Here is an 18,788-nt window from a genome sequence, read left to right on the forward strand (position 1 = left end):
ATTAAATATCACCTGAAATCTATGGGAAATATAATTAAACACAGAGACTAAACTTTGTAAAGCATGCGACACTGGTCTTTCAGTTTCCTATGTGACTAAAGGAGCTCCTCTTTCTGCTCTACAGCATCTTGCTAATTTATATAGAAAAAGAGTAAAGATTTTGTTTAAAATGATAAACTATGAAATTACTAAAAACTGAAACAAAATAAGAAACCCATGAGTTATTTATCTCTCATTGAAATATACATACCTGCCTGTTCTGAAGGGCCCCAAACAGAGGTTTTCCTTCGTCTCCCAGTAGGTTTTCTCAAAGAATAAAGAAAGCAAAAAAATAATAAATCTTAAATCCTAAAATTGTATAGCATATTGATTGTATCAGACGTTCTTTTTAAAAAAATTTTTAGATGTACTTTTTTAAAAAAAAATTATTTTATTTATTTGAAAGGTAGAGTTACAGAAAGAGACAGAGAGGTCTTTCATCTAATGCTCACAACCACTCCCCTCCTGCTGCACCCCATCAACCCCTGGCCCCCCCATCCAAATAGCCACAATGGACAGAGCCAGCCTGAAGCCAGGAGACAGGAGTTTCTTCCAAGTTTCCCACATAGGTAACTAGGGGCTCAAGCACTGCAGCCATCTTCCACTGCGACACAAACTGGAGCTCATACTGGATGTTGTCATTGCAGATGGGGGTATAACCCACTACATTATAACACCACATGGTCATAATGATAGTTAAAAAGAGATCAATAAAAAATAAATTTCTAGACCAACTGGCATCAGGCCATCTCAGAAAAGTAAAATACTAGCAGTCTTCAAAATTAGTCAAATTGTTCTGGACCATCAGAGCAAGAAGCAGCAATTTTTAGCCAACTAATGGTGCTGTTTCACCGAAGCCTTCAAACAGGTGTTCTTAGATGCTTTACCAATTGCTTGGATGGTGAAAGCACACGTGCTCCAGGTCATCATGGGGACGCGAGGATCTGTCTCATTGGGAGGCACTTTCAGTCCAATTCTATAAATGGTTGTAGCAAAGAGAACGACCATTTCCTTGATGCTGGTAGAATATTTAACCCTAAAAATGAAAAGGTTTAAATAATGATTTAGAAAGAGGGCCACTTACCGAGACATTCAACTAGATACTAAAGCAACAAAAATAAAAAACTCCATTGACATAAGTGAAGTGCTTTCTACCAAATCACTCTGATGATTTATTCAATAAAACAGGAAAATCAGAACTGTGTCTCCTAAAGGTACAGAAATACATCTTGCAAAGTATTAATGAGCCAAATAACCTCATGCTTTGTACAGATGAAGCAAATTATCACATCTGGAAAGGTCCAGATTAGGATAGAACAGACAGAGAAGGAATAAAATTCAGAGCAAACAATCTGACTTGACAGGCTTTGGTGCTTCACGTCGGGGTGAGTAAGTGTCTGTGTGTGTGCCTGTGGGTGTGTTGTGTCTATCTGTAATATTATGTATTCGGGATGATAACATCTGCTTTAGGAACTTCTATTTGTAACAAGTATTTTCTTTAAGGTGTAGAAAGGAAGCAACAGAGAGATCCTCCAGCTGAGGATTCATTCCTCAGATGCCTCAAGAGCCAAGGCTGGGCCAGGCCAAAGCCAGAAGCTGGGAATGTCATCATCATAGGCGATAGCTTTACATGCCATGCCACAACTCTGGCCCCATAACAAATATATTTTTAAAAAAGAAAAAAGAAGGCAGCCACAGTCTTAATTTTATGAGGGTTGAAATTAATGAGGGTTGTTACTATACGAACTGAGATTTTCAAAAAGTCACAGAGCAAGTTAAAAGTGATCCTAATAAAAATCAATTAAATTTTAGCCTTTTTGCAGGGTGGAACAAACAGAATTGGCATTTTTGTTGGTCAAAATGGGTATGTACAGGTCTGATTTACCCTAACATAGATTAACTTTATGATTAAAAATAAAACTCCAGGAAGTAGGGAACAAGATTTTTTAAAAAAATGGAATAAATAAACGATTTCACAAATAAAAGGAACAAAAGAAGAAAGTAAGGATATTTCTCACTTTTATTTCCACCACCATTCACAAACTTCTGTGAACTACTTAGATACTTACGATGACTGAACTCCAAAACTCAGTATGGAATGGAACTCAAAAGTGGAATCTCCCATTCCTTGATCAAACAAGACAGGCATGATTGGGTTTTCTCCTAATAGAAGGAAAAAAAAATCATGAATGGGATCATCTTGAGATTTTGTTTTTCTAGATTTTTTAAATCACTTAGGATTACTTCAGAAAAGTCAGAAAATGCTGATAAGCAATTAATGAGAACTTGAAATTTCTCTACCAAGACAAACAAAAAGCATTTAGTTAACACCCTTCTGTTTTCTATATAAATAGTTCACACATGAGGACACTTCAAAAAGTTCATGGGCAATTGAAAAAAAATAAATGAAGCATAAAAAAAAATCTTGAAATCTGCATTTTTTTGTATAATACACATTTTCCATAAAATTTTTGAGACCACTTATATTGGTTTTTTTTAAAAAAAAGACATTATATATTCTTCTGCATCTTGCTTTTTCACCTAATAGTCTTCTCATATCAGTAAATCCCCCTCTGTATTTCCATTTTTAATAATTAGACTTGCATAGGTATCCTCTCAGCACAGCAGCATGTATCGAGAACAAGAATGAAGGATCTGGGGCAGGTCTTGGGAGTGCTGGTCTAGCCTTGGTTACTCTGATTCTAATCTAGCTTTCTACTAATGCATCCTGGGAAGCAGTAGAGGATGCCTCAAATGATTGGGTCCCTGCCACCTCGTCAGAGAACTGGATGATTTCATGGCTCCAGGCTTCAGTATGGTCCAGTTCTGATTATTACAGTTACATATGGAGTGAACCCATGGATGGAAAACCTCTCTCTCTCCTCATTCCTGTTTCCTTTTCTTCTCCCCTCTGCTATGGGCACATTCGGGAAGTAAACCAGTGGATTGGGGGGGGTATATTTATCTTTCTTTAAAGTATATGAAAAATAAAGATATTAAAACATCTGAAAAAAGTAGCCTAGGTCTAAATCCTTTTGCAGGTTCTCCTTGTCAAAGAAGCTCATTTTCACTTGAGATTTTGGGTATCTCCATGGGTACCATGGTAGTTTACCTCTACCTCTTGGGAAAGAGCCAAAGAAGAAATAAAATAACAGAGAGATTCTCATTCTATTCTCTGGCTCTTTTAGGCTTCTTTTTCTTTGAACAGGAAACAGAGCATCACTCTTGAATTTTATGTTGTTTATGCCCTATACAAAGTTTTATAACTCAGATAGCTGTTGGGTTAACACTAGGAAATAAAGAAAGAAGAAAAAAATTTAATTTAAAACAAGAAATCCATTGCCTATGGCTTCAATTCTTTACATTCTGGCTTTCTTTGAATCTACTTGTTTTATTCACTTCTCATAATCTTTAGGTATTCTGACTTTTTTCTGTGAAAGTGTGTTTATTAGGAATTCATTAGGAATAGACCTTGACTTTTATAAAATATCTTTTTAAAAAATGTTACAACGAGGGCTCTCTGTGATGGCTCAGTGGCTGAATATTTGCCTTACATGCATCAAGATCCCATATGGGTGCTCGTTTCCCATTCAGCTTCCTACCTGTGGCCTGGGAAAGCATTAGAGGACGACCCAAAGCTTAAGTATCATGTATCTATGTGGGAGACCCAGAAGAAGCTCCTGCTTGCAGATCAGCTCAGCTATGGCTACTGCAGCCATCTGTGGAGGGAACCATCGGACAGATTTTTTTTCTATTTCCTTCCCTCTGTAAATCTGCTTTTTCAATAAAAACATATAAATCTTTTTAAACAAAGTTACAATTACTATGTCATTTTTCCTGTTTAACTTGCTAATATAAAAACTCTCAATGTATCATTGTACTCTTAGAATAAATCCAACCTACTGCATGTCCTGGGACTGGGTCTCCTCAATTGATAATGCCTGAGCATCGCTTCTCGGCCTTTTGGGTTAAGATCAAGTGTAGTATCTGTTCTTATCAGTTTGATAATGCCTGAGCAGTTGGCAGCATGCTCAGATGCACACAGGGGACATGATAGCCAGCTCATCTAGTCCAGCAGAGAACTTCAAATGCCTTGTCAGAGGACAGAGGGCATACCACGTTGGGCAGCTTGTCCTGGCCAAAATGCAGCAAAGGTCTGTGTCTGTGGATGCACTAAGGTGGACTTGGTCAGCCAACAGAACTTGGAAAAATTTTCTGAATCTTGGTGCAACAAAGCTGACAATGTCTCAAAACTGTCAAGAACACTCAAGTAACATCCTCAGAACATTCTTCCTTCATAAGGATCACCAAGGTGGCATCTAATGACTGTCCCCATCCCTAGGCGCTGATAGCAAGGAGCAGCTCTCTTGAAACATTTGTTCTGCCCAATGTACCTTGACCTGAGGCAACTATTACTGTGCTTTTAAATCTCTTTATGCATTAAACAAGATAGCATGAAAATAAATAAACCAAATCCATTAACTATGTTTTCCTTCTTATGTACTAACCTCATAATATCCATAAACTCTTATATTCTTAATTTTTAATCCTTCCTTTGCAATCTGTAGGCTATTTCTTTTCTCCAATTAGTGATTTTAAAAACATTTAGAGGCAATTTATCAACACCTATAGCTACTACCTCTCGTCACCACCTCTTATCTCCTCATATTTCTGGTGTTGGAAAAAAATCGTAATCACTTCATGACTACATCATTTTTTTTAATTTAAAAATTATCCATTTGAGCAGCAGACCTATACACACACTGAAATAAGTCCCATATTCTGGTTCAGTCCTCATTAGCTGTAGGTCCTGGGGCTGCGCTACACTAAAGCCAGGAACCTGGAGCTCAATGTCAGGTATCAGACATGGTTTTCAGGTACCTAACTCCTTGAGTCATTACTGACTTCCTTCCAGGCTGATACTGATAGGATACTGGAACTGGGAGAAGAGCTGGGACTCAATTGTCTTAGCTGCCATGCCAACACCAGCCCCTCTGACTGATTTTTTTTATGGGTCTTAGAACTAAGATTTATTTCTTTGCTGTTTGTTTATTTAAATTTTCTTATTTTCTCAATTTGAAATACTGTATGATGAAAGGAAGAAAGAGAGACACACAGGTTCCATCTGTGGGTTCAATCCTCACAAATCCCCCAAAAATAAAGGTCAGATGGAGTTTCCCACGTGGATGGCAAGGATGCATTAGCAAAAAGCTGGATGAGAACAGTAGTGCAGCTGGGACTTGAACTGGTACTCCTATATGGGAAGGTGACATCCCAAACAGTGGTGTAACTTGCTGTGACACAACACCTGCCCCAGATCAGAGATACAAAATCAGATGGTCTGACTCCAGGTTAATCTCTACCTGTACATGACTGAAGCCAAACTTAGTAATAATAATGGCTTTAAAAGATTCTATTTTCACATATTCAACAAATCTGTACTTGTGAATCACTCTTTACTATAATTAGTTTAAGAATATTAAAGATCCTAATATATAACTCTCATATAGGTAACATAAAATATATTTTAAGCAAACCTTTAGCATGTTTCATATTATAACCTGATATTCTGGCCAGTACAGTTTGAATCCACTGTGCCAAGGTCAAAAGTTGAGCAAGAGCTTCTGCATCCTCACTGAAAAAATGAGATTTAAAAATTGTTAAAAATTGTAAAATCAAACTGAAAAGTTGAATGAGTAGTACTCCCTGACGTAAATGGCTACACAAAAAGGACATATTTTTCCAGATTAACTTTCCACGTCACAGAAATATTTCTAAAGAGTACCTTTTGGGGAAAGGAGAGGAAATAAAAAATATTATAAAGAATAAGATACCACCCCTATGTGCCCATCACCCAGAAGTAATAGATCTGCCAGTAATAATGAATTAACATTCTAGTGGTTCAAGACAAAAACTAGGTGTTGTTATTCATTTCTGATATCCTGATACCCTACACATTTTAGTCTATTAGCTATTGTTACAGATTTCACCTTCTAAATATATTGTTGATAATTTCTTTCTACATCTATAATTATCTACCCAAGTCCAAATCATATTATCCCTTACCTGGACTACTTCAACAGACTCCTAACTGTTCTTCCTGCTTTTATTCCTGTGTTTCATTATTAAGCATAAATTCATCATACAACAGCCAGAGGAATATTCTAAAAATATAAATTGGCTCATATCACTTCCGTATTCAAAACATTCCAGTGGCTTCCTACCACATACAAAATAACTTACATTAGTTTCACAAACCCTTCCGTGCCTTCTTGTACCTCACACATACCAACTGTGTTCCTCAACTGGGGCCTTTGCTCTTGACACTGCCTGTCTTTGGAATTCCAAGCTTCCAGACAGGAGCATTGCAGTCTCTCAGTCCATTCAGGTCTTGATCATCTCAGGGAGGACTCCCTAACAACCCTGTGTACAAGGACCTGTCTGCCCCAGTCTGTCCTTAGCCATTTACTCTGAGGCTTTAATTTTCTCAAAGCATTTCTCATTATTCAACACGTTATATTTACTGGTTTACTGCAGCTTGTTAAATCATCCGCTGCTGCTCTCCCAGGCTGTAAGCAGGGAACACAATCAGAAGTGGAGCAGCCAGGACATGAACCAAACTGGTTCCTATGTAGGATGCCAATGCTACAGGAAGGAGGACTAGCCTGAGGTACTACCATGCTGGCCCCAGAAAAAAATCTAATTTTAAAAATTTCACAAAGATTTTAACCACAATGAAACTTCAAACAGTGACTGCAGTGGTAGCAAAGGGCATAGGAATGGATTATTTTGCACCTTATTTTGTTCCATAGGTGCTAAGAGGTCACAGTTCTGCTGCTTCATTGGTCTTTATACAACATAAATATTTGAGTAAAGGAAGATTCAAATCCTCTGAGACCAAGCATTGGGCTTTCAATCACATATTATCAGTATGATATAAGCTATGAAACAAAAAATGTTAAGCCCTTTGAAGAGTGAAAACGTCAATTCCAACATACCTGTTTATCTTGTGAGGCTGCAGAGGTATAATGGGAAGCACAGTATTGCACAGAGACTTGCATAGAGGGCAGAGATATTCTCCACTCTCTAAGTCAAAAAGGTCAACATGGATGCGTTGCTGAGAGCTCAGCTGTACAGCTTCGAAATACCTGTAACACTCAGAAGACACAGGTTCATTTAGAACTATAGATGCATCGTTAGCTCAAGTTTAAATATCTGGAATTCTGGAGGACTGTTGTGGCATAACAGGTAAAGAAAGCTGTCACCTGCAATGTCAACATCCAATATGAACACCAGTTCGAGTCCGGATTTATGATCTAGCTCCTGGTTAACGTGCCTAGGAAAGCAGGGATAAATGGCCAAATCCTTGGGCCTCTGTACCTACATGACACTCAGATGAAGGTCCTGGTTCTTGGCTTTGGCCCGGCCCAGCTGCAACTATTGCAGTCATTTGGGTAGTAGAATCAGTGGATGGAAGATCTCTTAAATAAATCTTGCTTAAAAATCTGAAATTTGGGTCACCTCCCACCTCCCCAAAAATCTTCAGTACCTACATACAAAATCTATATGTTATTATTATAGAAGAAGTAGGGTGACCATGGTAGAGGAGACTGGAGTATCTCAGAAAAGGTATAAACTTGAAGTAAACTTACTGGATCATAACCTGTTTGCTGCCTCAAGAGGATGGAAGTGCAATAAGGACTCTACACAGTTTCTAACAGCCAAATAGTGCAGTGAGGACTATCTCAGGAAAATTAGGTACTTTAATCCAATACTAAACAGGTTAAGGTACACATACACAAAAAAACTATTCTTGGGAATGACATTTTAAAATTTTTAAATTTTCCAGATAAAGAAAAAGATTATCTTATCGTTCTCAAACACTGCGTGTTTTGAAGGAAATTAAATTTTTATGAAGATTATTATTTTTTTCCTGTGGACACTGAAGAACAATTCATTAGTTTATAGACAGGAAGCATAAAGGAAAGAGGAAATCTTAAAAAGTTGATAACTTCATATTCCAAAGTCTAAAGCTGACAATAGTATCATGTAAATACAATTAGTAAGACTGTTTTAATTATTCAAATAAGAAAAAAGGAAGGAAGACATGGAAAACATGCCTTTTTGTGGTCTCCACTAAATATCAATACTCTTAGTCTCTTTCAAGAACATGTCATGGGCCTGGCATGGTAGCCTAGTGGCTAGAGTACTTGTGTTGCATGTGCCAGGATCCCATGTGGGCACAGGTTCTAATCCCTTTGGCCCTGCTCCCCATCCAGCTCCCTGCTTGTGGCCTGAGAAAGCTGTCAAGGACAGCCCAAAGCCTTGGGACCCTGCACCCACACGGGGGACCGGGAGGAGGCGCCAAGATCCTGGCTTCAGATCAGCGCAGCTCCGGTCAATGGGGCTACTTGGGGAATGAATCAGCAGACAGAAGATCTTCCTCTCTGTCGTTCCTCCTCTGTATATCTGACTTTCCAATAAAAAATAAAATCAATCTTTTAAAAAAAGGTATAAAAAAAAGAGCACCTCAGGACAACTTACTTCTGCCAGCAAACTGCATGCATCACATGACCACAGCTTCCAGTATAAGTTCCATAGGCCAAATCTGAATCCATGAAAAGTGGGTCCAGGGTTTCTGGTACAGAAGACAAAAATAAGAAGTATATATTTATATCTTATGAATTTATAACAAAAAGAACATGAAAAAAAGGAGAGGAAGAGAGAAGAGGTTATCAGATCTAAAATTCTAATCACAAGCTTTTTTATGAATAATAAAATGTCACAACACCATGACAGTAGGATCTATATTTTTAAAAACAAGAAAAAACGCCAGGGGAGGGGATGAGAAATTTAAACATAAATCTCAGATGTGATTCCAAAACTAGTATGTACAATCCATTCTTTGATTAACATTTTGATTCTTTTTTTTAAAGATCTATTTATTGGAAAGTCAGATATACAGAAAGGAGGAGAGAGAGGAAGATCTTCTGTCTGATGATTCACTCCCCAAGTGAGTGCAACGGCCGATGCTATGCCGATCCAAAGCCAGGATCCAGGAACTTCTTCCCGGTTTCCCACATGGGTGCAGGGTCCCAAAGCTTTGGGCAGTCCTCTGCTGCTTTCCCAGGCCACAAGCAGGGAACTGGATGGGAAGTGGAGCTGCCGGGATTAGAACCGGCGCCCATATGGGATCCTGGCACATTCAAGGCGAGGACTTTAGCCGCTAGGCCACGCTGCCAGGCCCAACATTTTGATTCTTAACATCAGGTTAGAGCTACATTATCTTAGTTGTTGTGGTAATTTTCTATGATTTGAGCACCATTTACCTTTTTTTTTACTTTTATCATTTTAAGAATATCTGACTGGGGTGACAGAGGCATTATAACTTAGCAGAAAGAAGCATACAATAGAGATTTCAAATTTTAGTTTTATCAATTATAACCTGTGGTCTTGGCTCAGTCACTTCCCTGTGGCTCAGTCCTCTTAGCTATAAAACGGAACCAATACTGGCACCTAACTTCTACAGTGGTTGTAAAGATTAAGTAAACAAATATTCAAAAAGCATGTAAAAAGTGCCTCGGGCATGCTTTTTTATGTTAGCCTTTATTATCATTATTATCAGTCAACACTATCCTTAAAATGAATCAGCTAACTACTGATACAAGGAATGCAACCTTTTCCACCTAATCTATGTCTCTGACCACAACATAAAAGATTAATATGAATCTAGTCCCGAGGCAGCAAACAAATTCACAAGTCATACTCAGGACAAGACAACTGGCTTATATTCTTCAAACATGATATCATCAGAGTGAAAAAAAAATTCCACAAAACTACAACAATAACAACAACAACAACAAAAACAGGCAAGGAATTTCTTTAGATTAAAACAGACTAGAAAAAACATAATTAAAGCAACACATGAAATATGATTGGATTCAGCTTTTTATAAAAAAAAAGGTCAGTTATTAAAGCAATTTTGAGAACCACTATGTACACATGAATTTTAAAACAGATGATATTCCTAAACTATTATTAATTTTCTTAAATGCAAAAAAAAAAATGCATGTGTGAAATTTTAGGGCTGAAACATCATGATGCTTACACTTTACTGTATTGTTCAGGAAGAAAAAATGAAAAAGAGAATGAGTAATGAAATAAAAATTTTAAAAAATCTGAAATGGCACGTAAATATCTAGATCTATCTTATATATGGGCAAATTGTGATCTGACTTAATGAGAATAAATTCAACCTCACTTCCAAACTTCTTCCAAATAGTAAATTTCTTTAGTACATAGGTATGAAACAATATGTTCACAATACATACCCCCTGAGAGTTCTATGGGTTTTCCCCTATGCTGGGTTAAGGCAGTAGATTTCTGGACACAAGCCGATAAAACCATGGCATTATTTTCTATTTTCACCTCTTGCTCCTCTTGGCAAAGGATGCATGTCAGCACTTCCTTTTCAGTAACAGATGGACCCCGTTTAGGACCCAAAGCAATTTTAGAGTAGTCACTGCTTGTTGGGATGCTACCAAAACAAACGAACAGAAATAAAGACACATATTTTCATTATTTTTTTATATTTTGGTAATTCTTAATTATAGGTAAGAATTTTCGCAATAAAAATTATAATATTCATAGCAATATTAGCTTAATGCTCCCCTTGTCCTCTCAGGCTTTTATCAGAAAATTCACTACTAAAAACTAGATTCTGTACTGCTAAGTATTAAAAACACCCAATTATAGGCCTGGCACGGTAGCCTAGCAGCTAACGTCCTCGCCTTGCATGCACCAGGATCTCATATGGGCACCAGTTCTAATCCTGGTGACCCCACTTCCCATCCAGCAGGCTGCAATGCTGGGCCCACGAATTTGTTTTCAATCTGCAGAAACTGAGTCATTTTTCATTGACATCATAAAAATGCTGCAGAATACATGAACTGGGATGCATGAGTACCCAAAAGCATGCATTCAATCTAAAATAATGGGAGGGTTTCTATCTTCATGGCTTTCATCTGTCTATCCTTATATATTTTTGAGCATAATGGTTCCCAACACAACTTTACTGTATACTTGAACCACTTATCAAACAAAACTATATTTTCAATAACTTCACCTTGGAATCTTCATTCTGACCTTTAATTTCTCTTATAAAATGTTTTAGAAAAAAAATAATAAAGTAAACATTTTTCCTTCAAAAACTAAGCTGCTAGTTTCCGGTTTGGTTTAGGTTTTGGCTTTACCTCTCTTCCTCCATAGCAGAGTCCTCTTTCCCAGACATTTCAGATGTATTGTCATACATCAGTTTATGAGTTTCAATAAAGTTTTTCTGTAAGGCAGACATCTGAGCCATGATCTTCTGACGATGTAACCTAGCAGCTTCAGCTTTTCTTTTCCGTTCCGCTTTTTCTTTATCATGAGTAATCTGGGTTATGAAGAAACCACAACATGAGGGAAGATATGTTGCTAAAAACATACTTACAGGTCAAACAGCTCTTATCCGAAACTGTTGGAACCAAAACTGTTTCAGATCTTGGATTTAGGAACAATTGCATAAGTAATCAGTTTCAAATTCCACAGCATTGCCAGTCTTGATTTTTTAAGGATGCTTATTTGTATATTGTTCAATTGGAAAATCTCCTAAAGTGAAAGTCTGAAAAACTTGATGATCACATAATGCCTAGATTCAATTTAATGTTTCAAATTAGCTTTAAAAGCTGCATCACATCACACAACTAATTGTGCTCCCTCTGATTATCCCAATTACTTATGCAAAAGGCCAAGCACTATAAATACCAAATAAACTACTTTTCATACACAGTGCAGATACAGCAAAAAGTTCATACAAGAAAATTTAAAATAATTTTTCAATTGCTTAATTAGCAACAAACAATTTAAACCAACTTAATTTCTAAGACTAATAAATTTATTCCTAACACTGGGAATTTCAACAATGTTACTGATATTTTTTTCAGTGCATTGTATTGTTCCTCCAGGAAAAATAGTTGCAATACCAAGTTATCAAAATGATTCAGTATATTATGGAAATTAGTAGGTGGTGGAACACATTCCAATTTCAGACAGTAAGATATCTTAAAAATGAATAAAATATGATATTTCCAATAGAGGACCACTGTATATCAATTTCCTCTGTCTTTGTAAAACATACAAGTTATACTAAATAACTGTTTGTCAAGTACTATTAGTTCCTAGTACAAAAGCATAATGAAAAGGACTGATATCACATGCTTTAAAATAAACAGGCTCCTTTTAACAAAAAGCAGCAACTTCCTTAAATCAACAAGCTTCATCAAAGTTAGAGATTAATATCACAGTTATTTCAGTTATTACCTCATCATTCTTAATGGATTCCAAACCCGATGTAGTAGCTACAATAAAATAAGATTTTTCTCTTAATCGCTTTACTGTGTCAAACATCTATGAAAAAAAAAAATGAAATGCTAAAAGATTTGGTTAAACTTAAAAGGATCACTAAAAATTACTCATCTGATTTGCTCATTATGTCTCCAAATGTCTTTGACATAAATCATTTCAACATTATAGATATGACACAAACAGCATGTATGATTATGTGTAATACATAATATTTGATAAGTAAAAACTTAATATTTTATATACTTGTTCTACTATAATTTATTATTTTACACTATATTCTTATTACTTATTTAAAAAGTTGAGATGGGCATTTGACACAGCAACTGAAGCATTTGACAGAATTCCTGCATACCATACTGGGCTTCCTGTGTTTGAGTCTTAGCTTTGCTTTTTCCTGTCTCTTCCTGCTAATGTGCAGAGGGCACCAGGGGATGGCTCAAGTACTTGGGTCCCTGCTACCAATACTTCAGAACCAAATTGAGTTCCTAGCTCCTAGAAGCAGTAGCATGCATTTGGGGAATTAACCAGCTGATCGAGTACCTCTGCATGCCCTGGTATCTTTGTCTTTTGCATAGAAATAAGTGAATATAAAAACAAAAATAAAACACAAAAGCTTAACGTTAGGACAACAAAAGAAATAGTTTTTAAAAACTTCTTTGTAAAGTATTACATAATGTTATATCAGTAACATTCTCAGACATCAAACATTTACAGTGTCTCTTGACTACATCTGTGTTGAACTATCTCATCTAGTTTTGTATAATCTGATATTCAAAGAATGACAAAATCACTTAATGATGGAATTCATTAAGCAACAGATGCCTGTACTAAAATCAGGATATGGTTTCCTGTGCTCATTTACCTGGAGTATCCACGTTATCATATCTTTTTGGCCTTCTAGCTGAGGAATTCCTTTGAGCCTTTCCAAAAGCATTTGTATATTCTGAGCATTCATGGCTGAACTTCCCAATCCTTTTTTAAAACACAAAATTACATAAAATAAATACAAATGCCTTCATAATGATGCAGAAATTAACATTTGTATTATTCACGTTATACCTAATTTTTGGAGAATCCTTTAACCACATTATTTTTTCAACAAAATCACAATTACATAAAATACTGAGTTACAATATATTTATTAAGGGCTACATTTTAAAATGGTGTGAGAAACTCTTGAATTATTTTCGCTCTCTCACACAGTTACCACTAGCAACACTACTAACCACTACTAAAACTACTAGCAGCTAAAGGCCTCGCCTTGAACACACTGGGATCCCATGTGGTGCCAGTTCTAATCCTGGCAGCTCCACTTCCCATCCAGCTCCCTGCTTGTGGCCTGGGAAAGCAGCCGAGGATGGCCCAAAGCTTTGAGACCCTGTACTCATGTGGGAGACCCAGAAGAAACTCCTGGATCCTGGCTTTGGATTGGCTCAGCTCCGGCCATTGCAGCCGCTTGGGGAGTGAATCAACACATGGAAGATCTTCCTCTCTGGCTCTCCTCTTCTCTGTATATCTGATTTTCCAATAAGAAATAATAATAGCTTTTTTAAAATAATAATTATTTGGTGCATGGGAAAATTTTACAGTGCGTAATTTTCCAACTGTGGTGCCATCTCAGCTCTCAAAAGCCTTGGATTTTATATATTTCCAACTTTGTAATTTTGGATTAGAGATGCTCACTCTGTATTCTTCTCCTGGGTTGTGGCAAATAAAAATGTTTCTACACATTGCCAAATGTCCTTGCAGTGCAAAATCTCCCCAAATTGAGAGTCAGATCTATACTTGGTGGTTAGGAAGAGAAGGGTGGCAATAAAACAACGGTCAGACTCAGAACTGATTAAATCTTGGAATCAACAAAACAGTTCTTGCTTTTGAAAAACACATTTGCATATGTCCACTGGGAAACACTAAAAACTAACAATGCTAGAAAAAATTTTTTCCAGACTCTACATTTTAAGGACTATCAGATTAAAACTCTATTAAGAGCTGAACTTTCAATTACAAATGCGTAGCCAGACAGAACAGCGTGCAAACAGAAATTCAAACATACTTGAAGCCTTATGATAAAAATCAAATGCCACTTCTTCTTCAGGAGCTTTCTGAAGCTGCTCCTTCTCCTCTAGCAAACCCAATGCCAGAAGATGAAATGCCTGCACAAAAAAATATGAGACCTTTAAAACTGTGCTTCTTCATTTAAATATACTTCAAATGGAGGTATGAAAATAAACAACTGAGTAGGTAAAATTATGTAAAGGTTAAAAATATGTATTTCACAGAAGTGGAAATGAATCTAGATAGGAAAAATGATCAGGTAAAGAAATGTGATCTGAAATAAGATTAACCAATTTTTCACTTACTGGTGTGAAACATTTTCAAGGTTAGTAAAATACAGAACTGACAAAGGTATTCGAAAGTGGCACTCCTTGCCACACTGGTAATGGGGAAACAAACTAGTGTTAACGTTTTTGGAGGTCGATCAGAAAAATCTATTAAAAGCATAAAATGATACAGCCAGCACCAAGAATGAATGACAAATATATTCACTTAAATTCACAAGGTTATTTGTACAAGGATGTTCATCTTCCTGCTCTAACATTTCAGCAAAGTCCTAGGAACAACCTGAATGTCCATTATTAGACTAAATAAATACATTATAGTATCATACAGTGGAATAGAGTAGATAGCGATTGCTACTGTTGAATGATATCTATAATATAAAAAAAGTGCAATAGTGTTTATCCGCTATGCAGGCCACTCAAAGAACAAAGAAAAAGTTCAACATGATTTCAAATACAGCTGATTTTACATTTTAATACTGCATGTGTTGTATTTACTAGGGTTATAACAAAAAGTACACATCCAGAATAACAATATCCAAGGGAAAAAAGATAATTTGGTTAGGCAGTTGTTAAATAAATAACCAGTAATAGATACTAAAAGTATTAACATGAAGTAATTTATTTACAGCAGTGTAAAGAAAAACAATTGCGTCCACAAGCTAATTCTCATAACAACTCTATGAAATAATTCTCATAGCCTTTTACTGATGAGTAAATTGTTACTTTGTATAAGTAGAAGTGGGAGAACTTACAGGTCCCAGACTCACCATTAAGTCTTTACCACATTTTTTATGTTAATATGAAATATAATATGAAAAATCATGATACAATAATGATATGACAGCTTTTCATTAGCATCATTGGATCTTCCCTTGCTTTTGTGAGTTTTTCAAAAAAAACATGAATGGTTTTGGGATAGGCACTGTGGCGCTGTGGCCAGAGGCACCACCTGTGATGTTGGCATCCCACATGGATGCCGATTCAATTCCCAGTTGATCCATTTCCAAACAGTTTTGATCCAGTTCCCTGTTATTGGCCTGGGAAAGCAGCAGAAGCTGTCCCAGGCCTTTGGGCCCCTGCACACACATGGGAGACCCAGAAGAAACTCTTGGCTGTCAGCTTCAGCTTTGAGTGGGCTCAGCTCTTGTCATTTCAGCTATTTTGGGGGTAAACCAGCGACTGGAAGACCTCTCTGTCTCTCCTTTTCTCTGTAACTCTGCCTTTCAAGTTAAATTAACTCACTGCTAACGCACCTGGGAAAGCATTTGGGTCCCTGCCACTGACACGGGAGACCCGGAAGAAGCTCCTGGCTCCTGGCTGTGGCCTGGTTCCTAACCATTGGCTCATTTAGGGAGTGAACTAGCAGATGAAAGATCCCTTTCTCTCTGTCTTCCCTTCTCTTTCTGTTGCGCTTTCAAATAAACACATAAATGTTTTTAAAAATAGATACATGGATGGGTCACAAGCATAAGAATAATGGCACCAGGATAATGTGCCACTTAAAGAAATCAGTACCAGACACGGGTATTCTAGATAAGTTCCAACTAATGTTAGAGTGAAGATCTTCTCTAGGTCCCCAAGAACTGTAGGAATCCATGTAGAGAAAATATTCCACATAAACATACCATTTGCAGCATCCCTTCAGTCCACAAATTAGAATCTGGATCTACTGCCCGTTCAAATATGGTCCTGAGGATGTACATCATGATATCACAGTTGAGAAGGTTAATTACTTTGCTGAAAGCAGGGCAGAATTCAGGAGGTGATGGTGGTGGCAATGCTACAGTGGCATAGAATGGATGGGAAAAGAAAATTAGCAGTTATATTTTTATTTTACTGTCAGTTGCTCAAACTCCATTTGCTATTAATTATAAAATCTCATCGTCACTGATGTAGGCCATATTTTAATATGTGGAGCAGCAAAAGGCTTTGTGCATTTCCTTTTAGTTCTCTACTCTAAAAAATCCAACAAAAACAAACCAGTATATGCTGTACTGACACAAAACCAGATACAACAGTCAAAATGAGAGGCTGGTGTCTTGGAATAGTAAGCTGAGCCTCTGCCTGTGGCACTGGCATTCCATATGGCACCAGCTCCAGTCCTGGCTGCTGTACTTCTTATCCAATTTCCTGTTATTGTTTGGGAAAGCAGCAGCAGCTGTCCCAAGTCTTTGGGCCCTATACACATGGGAGACCCAGGAAGAAGCTCTTGGCTTCCAGCTTTGGATGGGCTCAGCTCTTGCCATTTCAGTCATATGCAGGTGAAACAGAGGATGCAAGACCTCTCTGTGTGTCTCTCTCTCTGTAACTCTGCCCTTCAAAAAAAAAAAAAAAGTCAAAATGAGTCAATTCAGAATCTCACATTTTACCTTCATCTTTGTTTTCTTGTTTTCTCTTTTTCTTCTGCATATGTTCGGCCTATTAAAAAAAGCATTAAATAGACTATTCAGAAATCTTGAAACAAATGAAGTCAAGAAAGAATCAGCCATCTATAAAGACTTTATATACAGTAGTATATATTTAGAATGCAGCCCTGTCCTAGAAACATCATTGTCACCTTAGGAAAAGATTTATCCTAGGGTCCAGTGTGGTGGCCTAGTAGCTAAAGTCCTCGTCTTGAACACGCTGGCATCCCATATGGGTGCTGGTTCTAATTCCAGCAGCCCTGCTTCCCATCTAGCTCTCTGCCTGTGGCCTAGGAAAGCAGTCAAGGATAGCCCAAAGCCTTGAGGCCCTGCACCCATGAGGGAGACCTAGAGGAAGTTCCTGGCTCCTGGCTTTGGATCAGCACAGCACCGGCTGTTGTGGCCACTTGGGGAGTGAATCATTTGACAGGATCTTTCTCTCTATTTCTCCTCCTCTCTGTATATCTGACTTTCCAATAAAAATAAATAAGTCTTAAAAACAAAAAAACCAAAAAAGAATTATCCTAAAATAAAGAACCTACAGAAACACGACAAGCAAACAATACATTTGATTAGTAAGTTAAAGTTGTATGATTGTAACCTATTCCTCCAAAGGTGGCTAAAAGGGACATTTTGATGTTATTGGAAACATCTGATTTTTGCCTACATAAAACATTATTGATTCTACTCCTTGACTATGATAATGTCCTCCTCCCACCAGTAAGAACCAGTGTGAAAATACACAAGAATAAAGAACTTTTCTATGGCACAAGTTAGGATAAAGCATTTTAACACTATTTACTGAAGAAGATACTTTTTCCTACCTTGCTATGCTGTGTTTTGGAGTAATGATAAAAATACATGTTGAAGTCTTTTAATGATTCATCTTTCAGTTCATAAACTCCATGACCTGATACACCTGGTTTCCTAAGCAGGGGGAAAATACACAGATGAGCGTTTTTGAAATACAGAATAAAAACAAATCATAAACCTAAAACTCTAAGCTTTTCTTAAATTAAAGTGATAAATTTCATTAAAATAGTAAAACTGAAAAGCTGCACTGTAAATGCAAAGTTCTGATAACATTCAGCTACATTTCATAAAATCTATGAAAAACAAATCTGAGGAGGTTCATTTTATACAACTTAGATCTAACACCTCCCCTACTACTTAAATCCTAAGACTTCTTTTACAGCACACTACACTGTACAAGGTCTAGTCTAAAAAGGCAGTAAGAGATCGTATCCTCAGCAAGTTCTGAATGAAAAATATAGCATTTTTAAAAGATGGAAGTATTTTTTAAATCCAATTTCTATTTTCTTATTTAACAGATTTATTCATTTTTATTTGAAATGCATATTTTCACAGAGAGAAGGACAGGCAGAGAGAATCTTCCATCTACTAGTTCACTCTCCAAATGGCCACAAAGGCCAGAGAGGACCAGTCCAAAGCTGGGAGCACACGCTTTCTGCAGTCTTCCATGTGGGTGCAAAGGCCCAGAGTTGGGTCAGCATCCACTGCTTTCTGAGGTGCATTAGCGGGGAACTGGATTGAAGGAAGGGACTGGGACTCGAATCAGGGCCCATATGGGATGCCA

At 37.1% G+C, this 18,788-nt stretch overlaps 1 protein-coding gene and 1 pseudogene across 3 annotated transcripts in view; one reads left to right on the forward strand and one right to left on the reverse strand.

Annotated features, from left to right (window-relative positions):
• UBR1 (ubiquitin protein ligase E3 component n-recognin 1) overlaps positions 1-18,788 on the reverse strand; it is a 120,259-nt gene that overhangs the window by 29,301 nt on the left and 72,170 nt on the right. For all 3 annotated transcript variants that reach the window (XM_040969905.1, XM_040969904.1, XM_040969906.1), the window contains 14 exons: positions 18,016-18,118; positions 17,156-17,204; positions 16,412-16,566; positions 14,498-14,597; positions 13,307-13,416; positions 12,400-12,486; positions 11,292-11,473; positions 10,371-10,576; positions 8,584-8,677; positions 7,038-7,187; positions 5,577-5,674; positions 2,109-2,202; positions 927-1,075; positions 251-306 (listed from right to left, as the gene is read on the reverse strand). In XM_040969905.1, the coding sequence (XP_040825839.1) occupies positions 251-306; positions 927-1,075; positions 2,109-2,202; positions 5,577-5,674; positions 7,038-7,187; positions 8,584-8,677; positions 10,371-10,576; positions 11,292-11,473; positions 12,400-12,486; positions 13,307-13,416; positions 14,498-14,597; positions 16,412-16,566; positions 17,156-17,204; positions 18,016-18,118 (1,633 nt within the window). The remainder of the gene's footprint in view (positions 1-250; positions 307-926; positions 1,076-2,108; positions 2,203-5,576; positions 5,675-7,037; positions 7,188-8,583; positions 8,678-10,370; positions 10,577-11,291; positions 11,474-12,399; positions 12,487-13,306; positions 13,417-14,497; positions 14,598-16,411; positions 16,567-17,155; positions 17,205-18,015; positions 18,119-18,788) is intronic.
• On the forward strand, positions 3,987-4,105 carry LOC121149723 (annotated as a pseudogene).

Source organism: Ochotona curzoniae, unplaced genomic scaffold (assembly GCF_017591425.1).
Source record: "Ochotona curzoniae isolate NIBS_2020 unplaced genomic scaffold, NIBS_Ocur_1.0 scaffold_4701, whole genome shotgun sequence".
NCBI lineage: Eukaryota > Metazoa > Chordata > Mammalia > Lagomorpha > Ochotonidae > Ochotona > Ochotona curzoniae.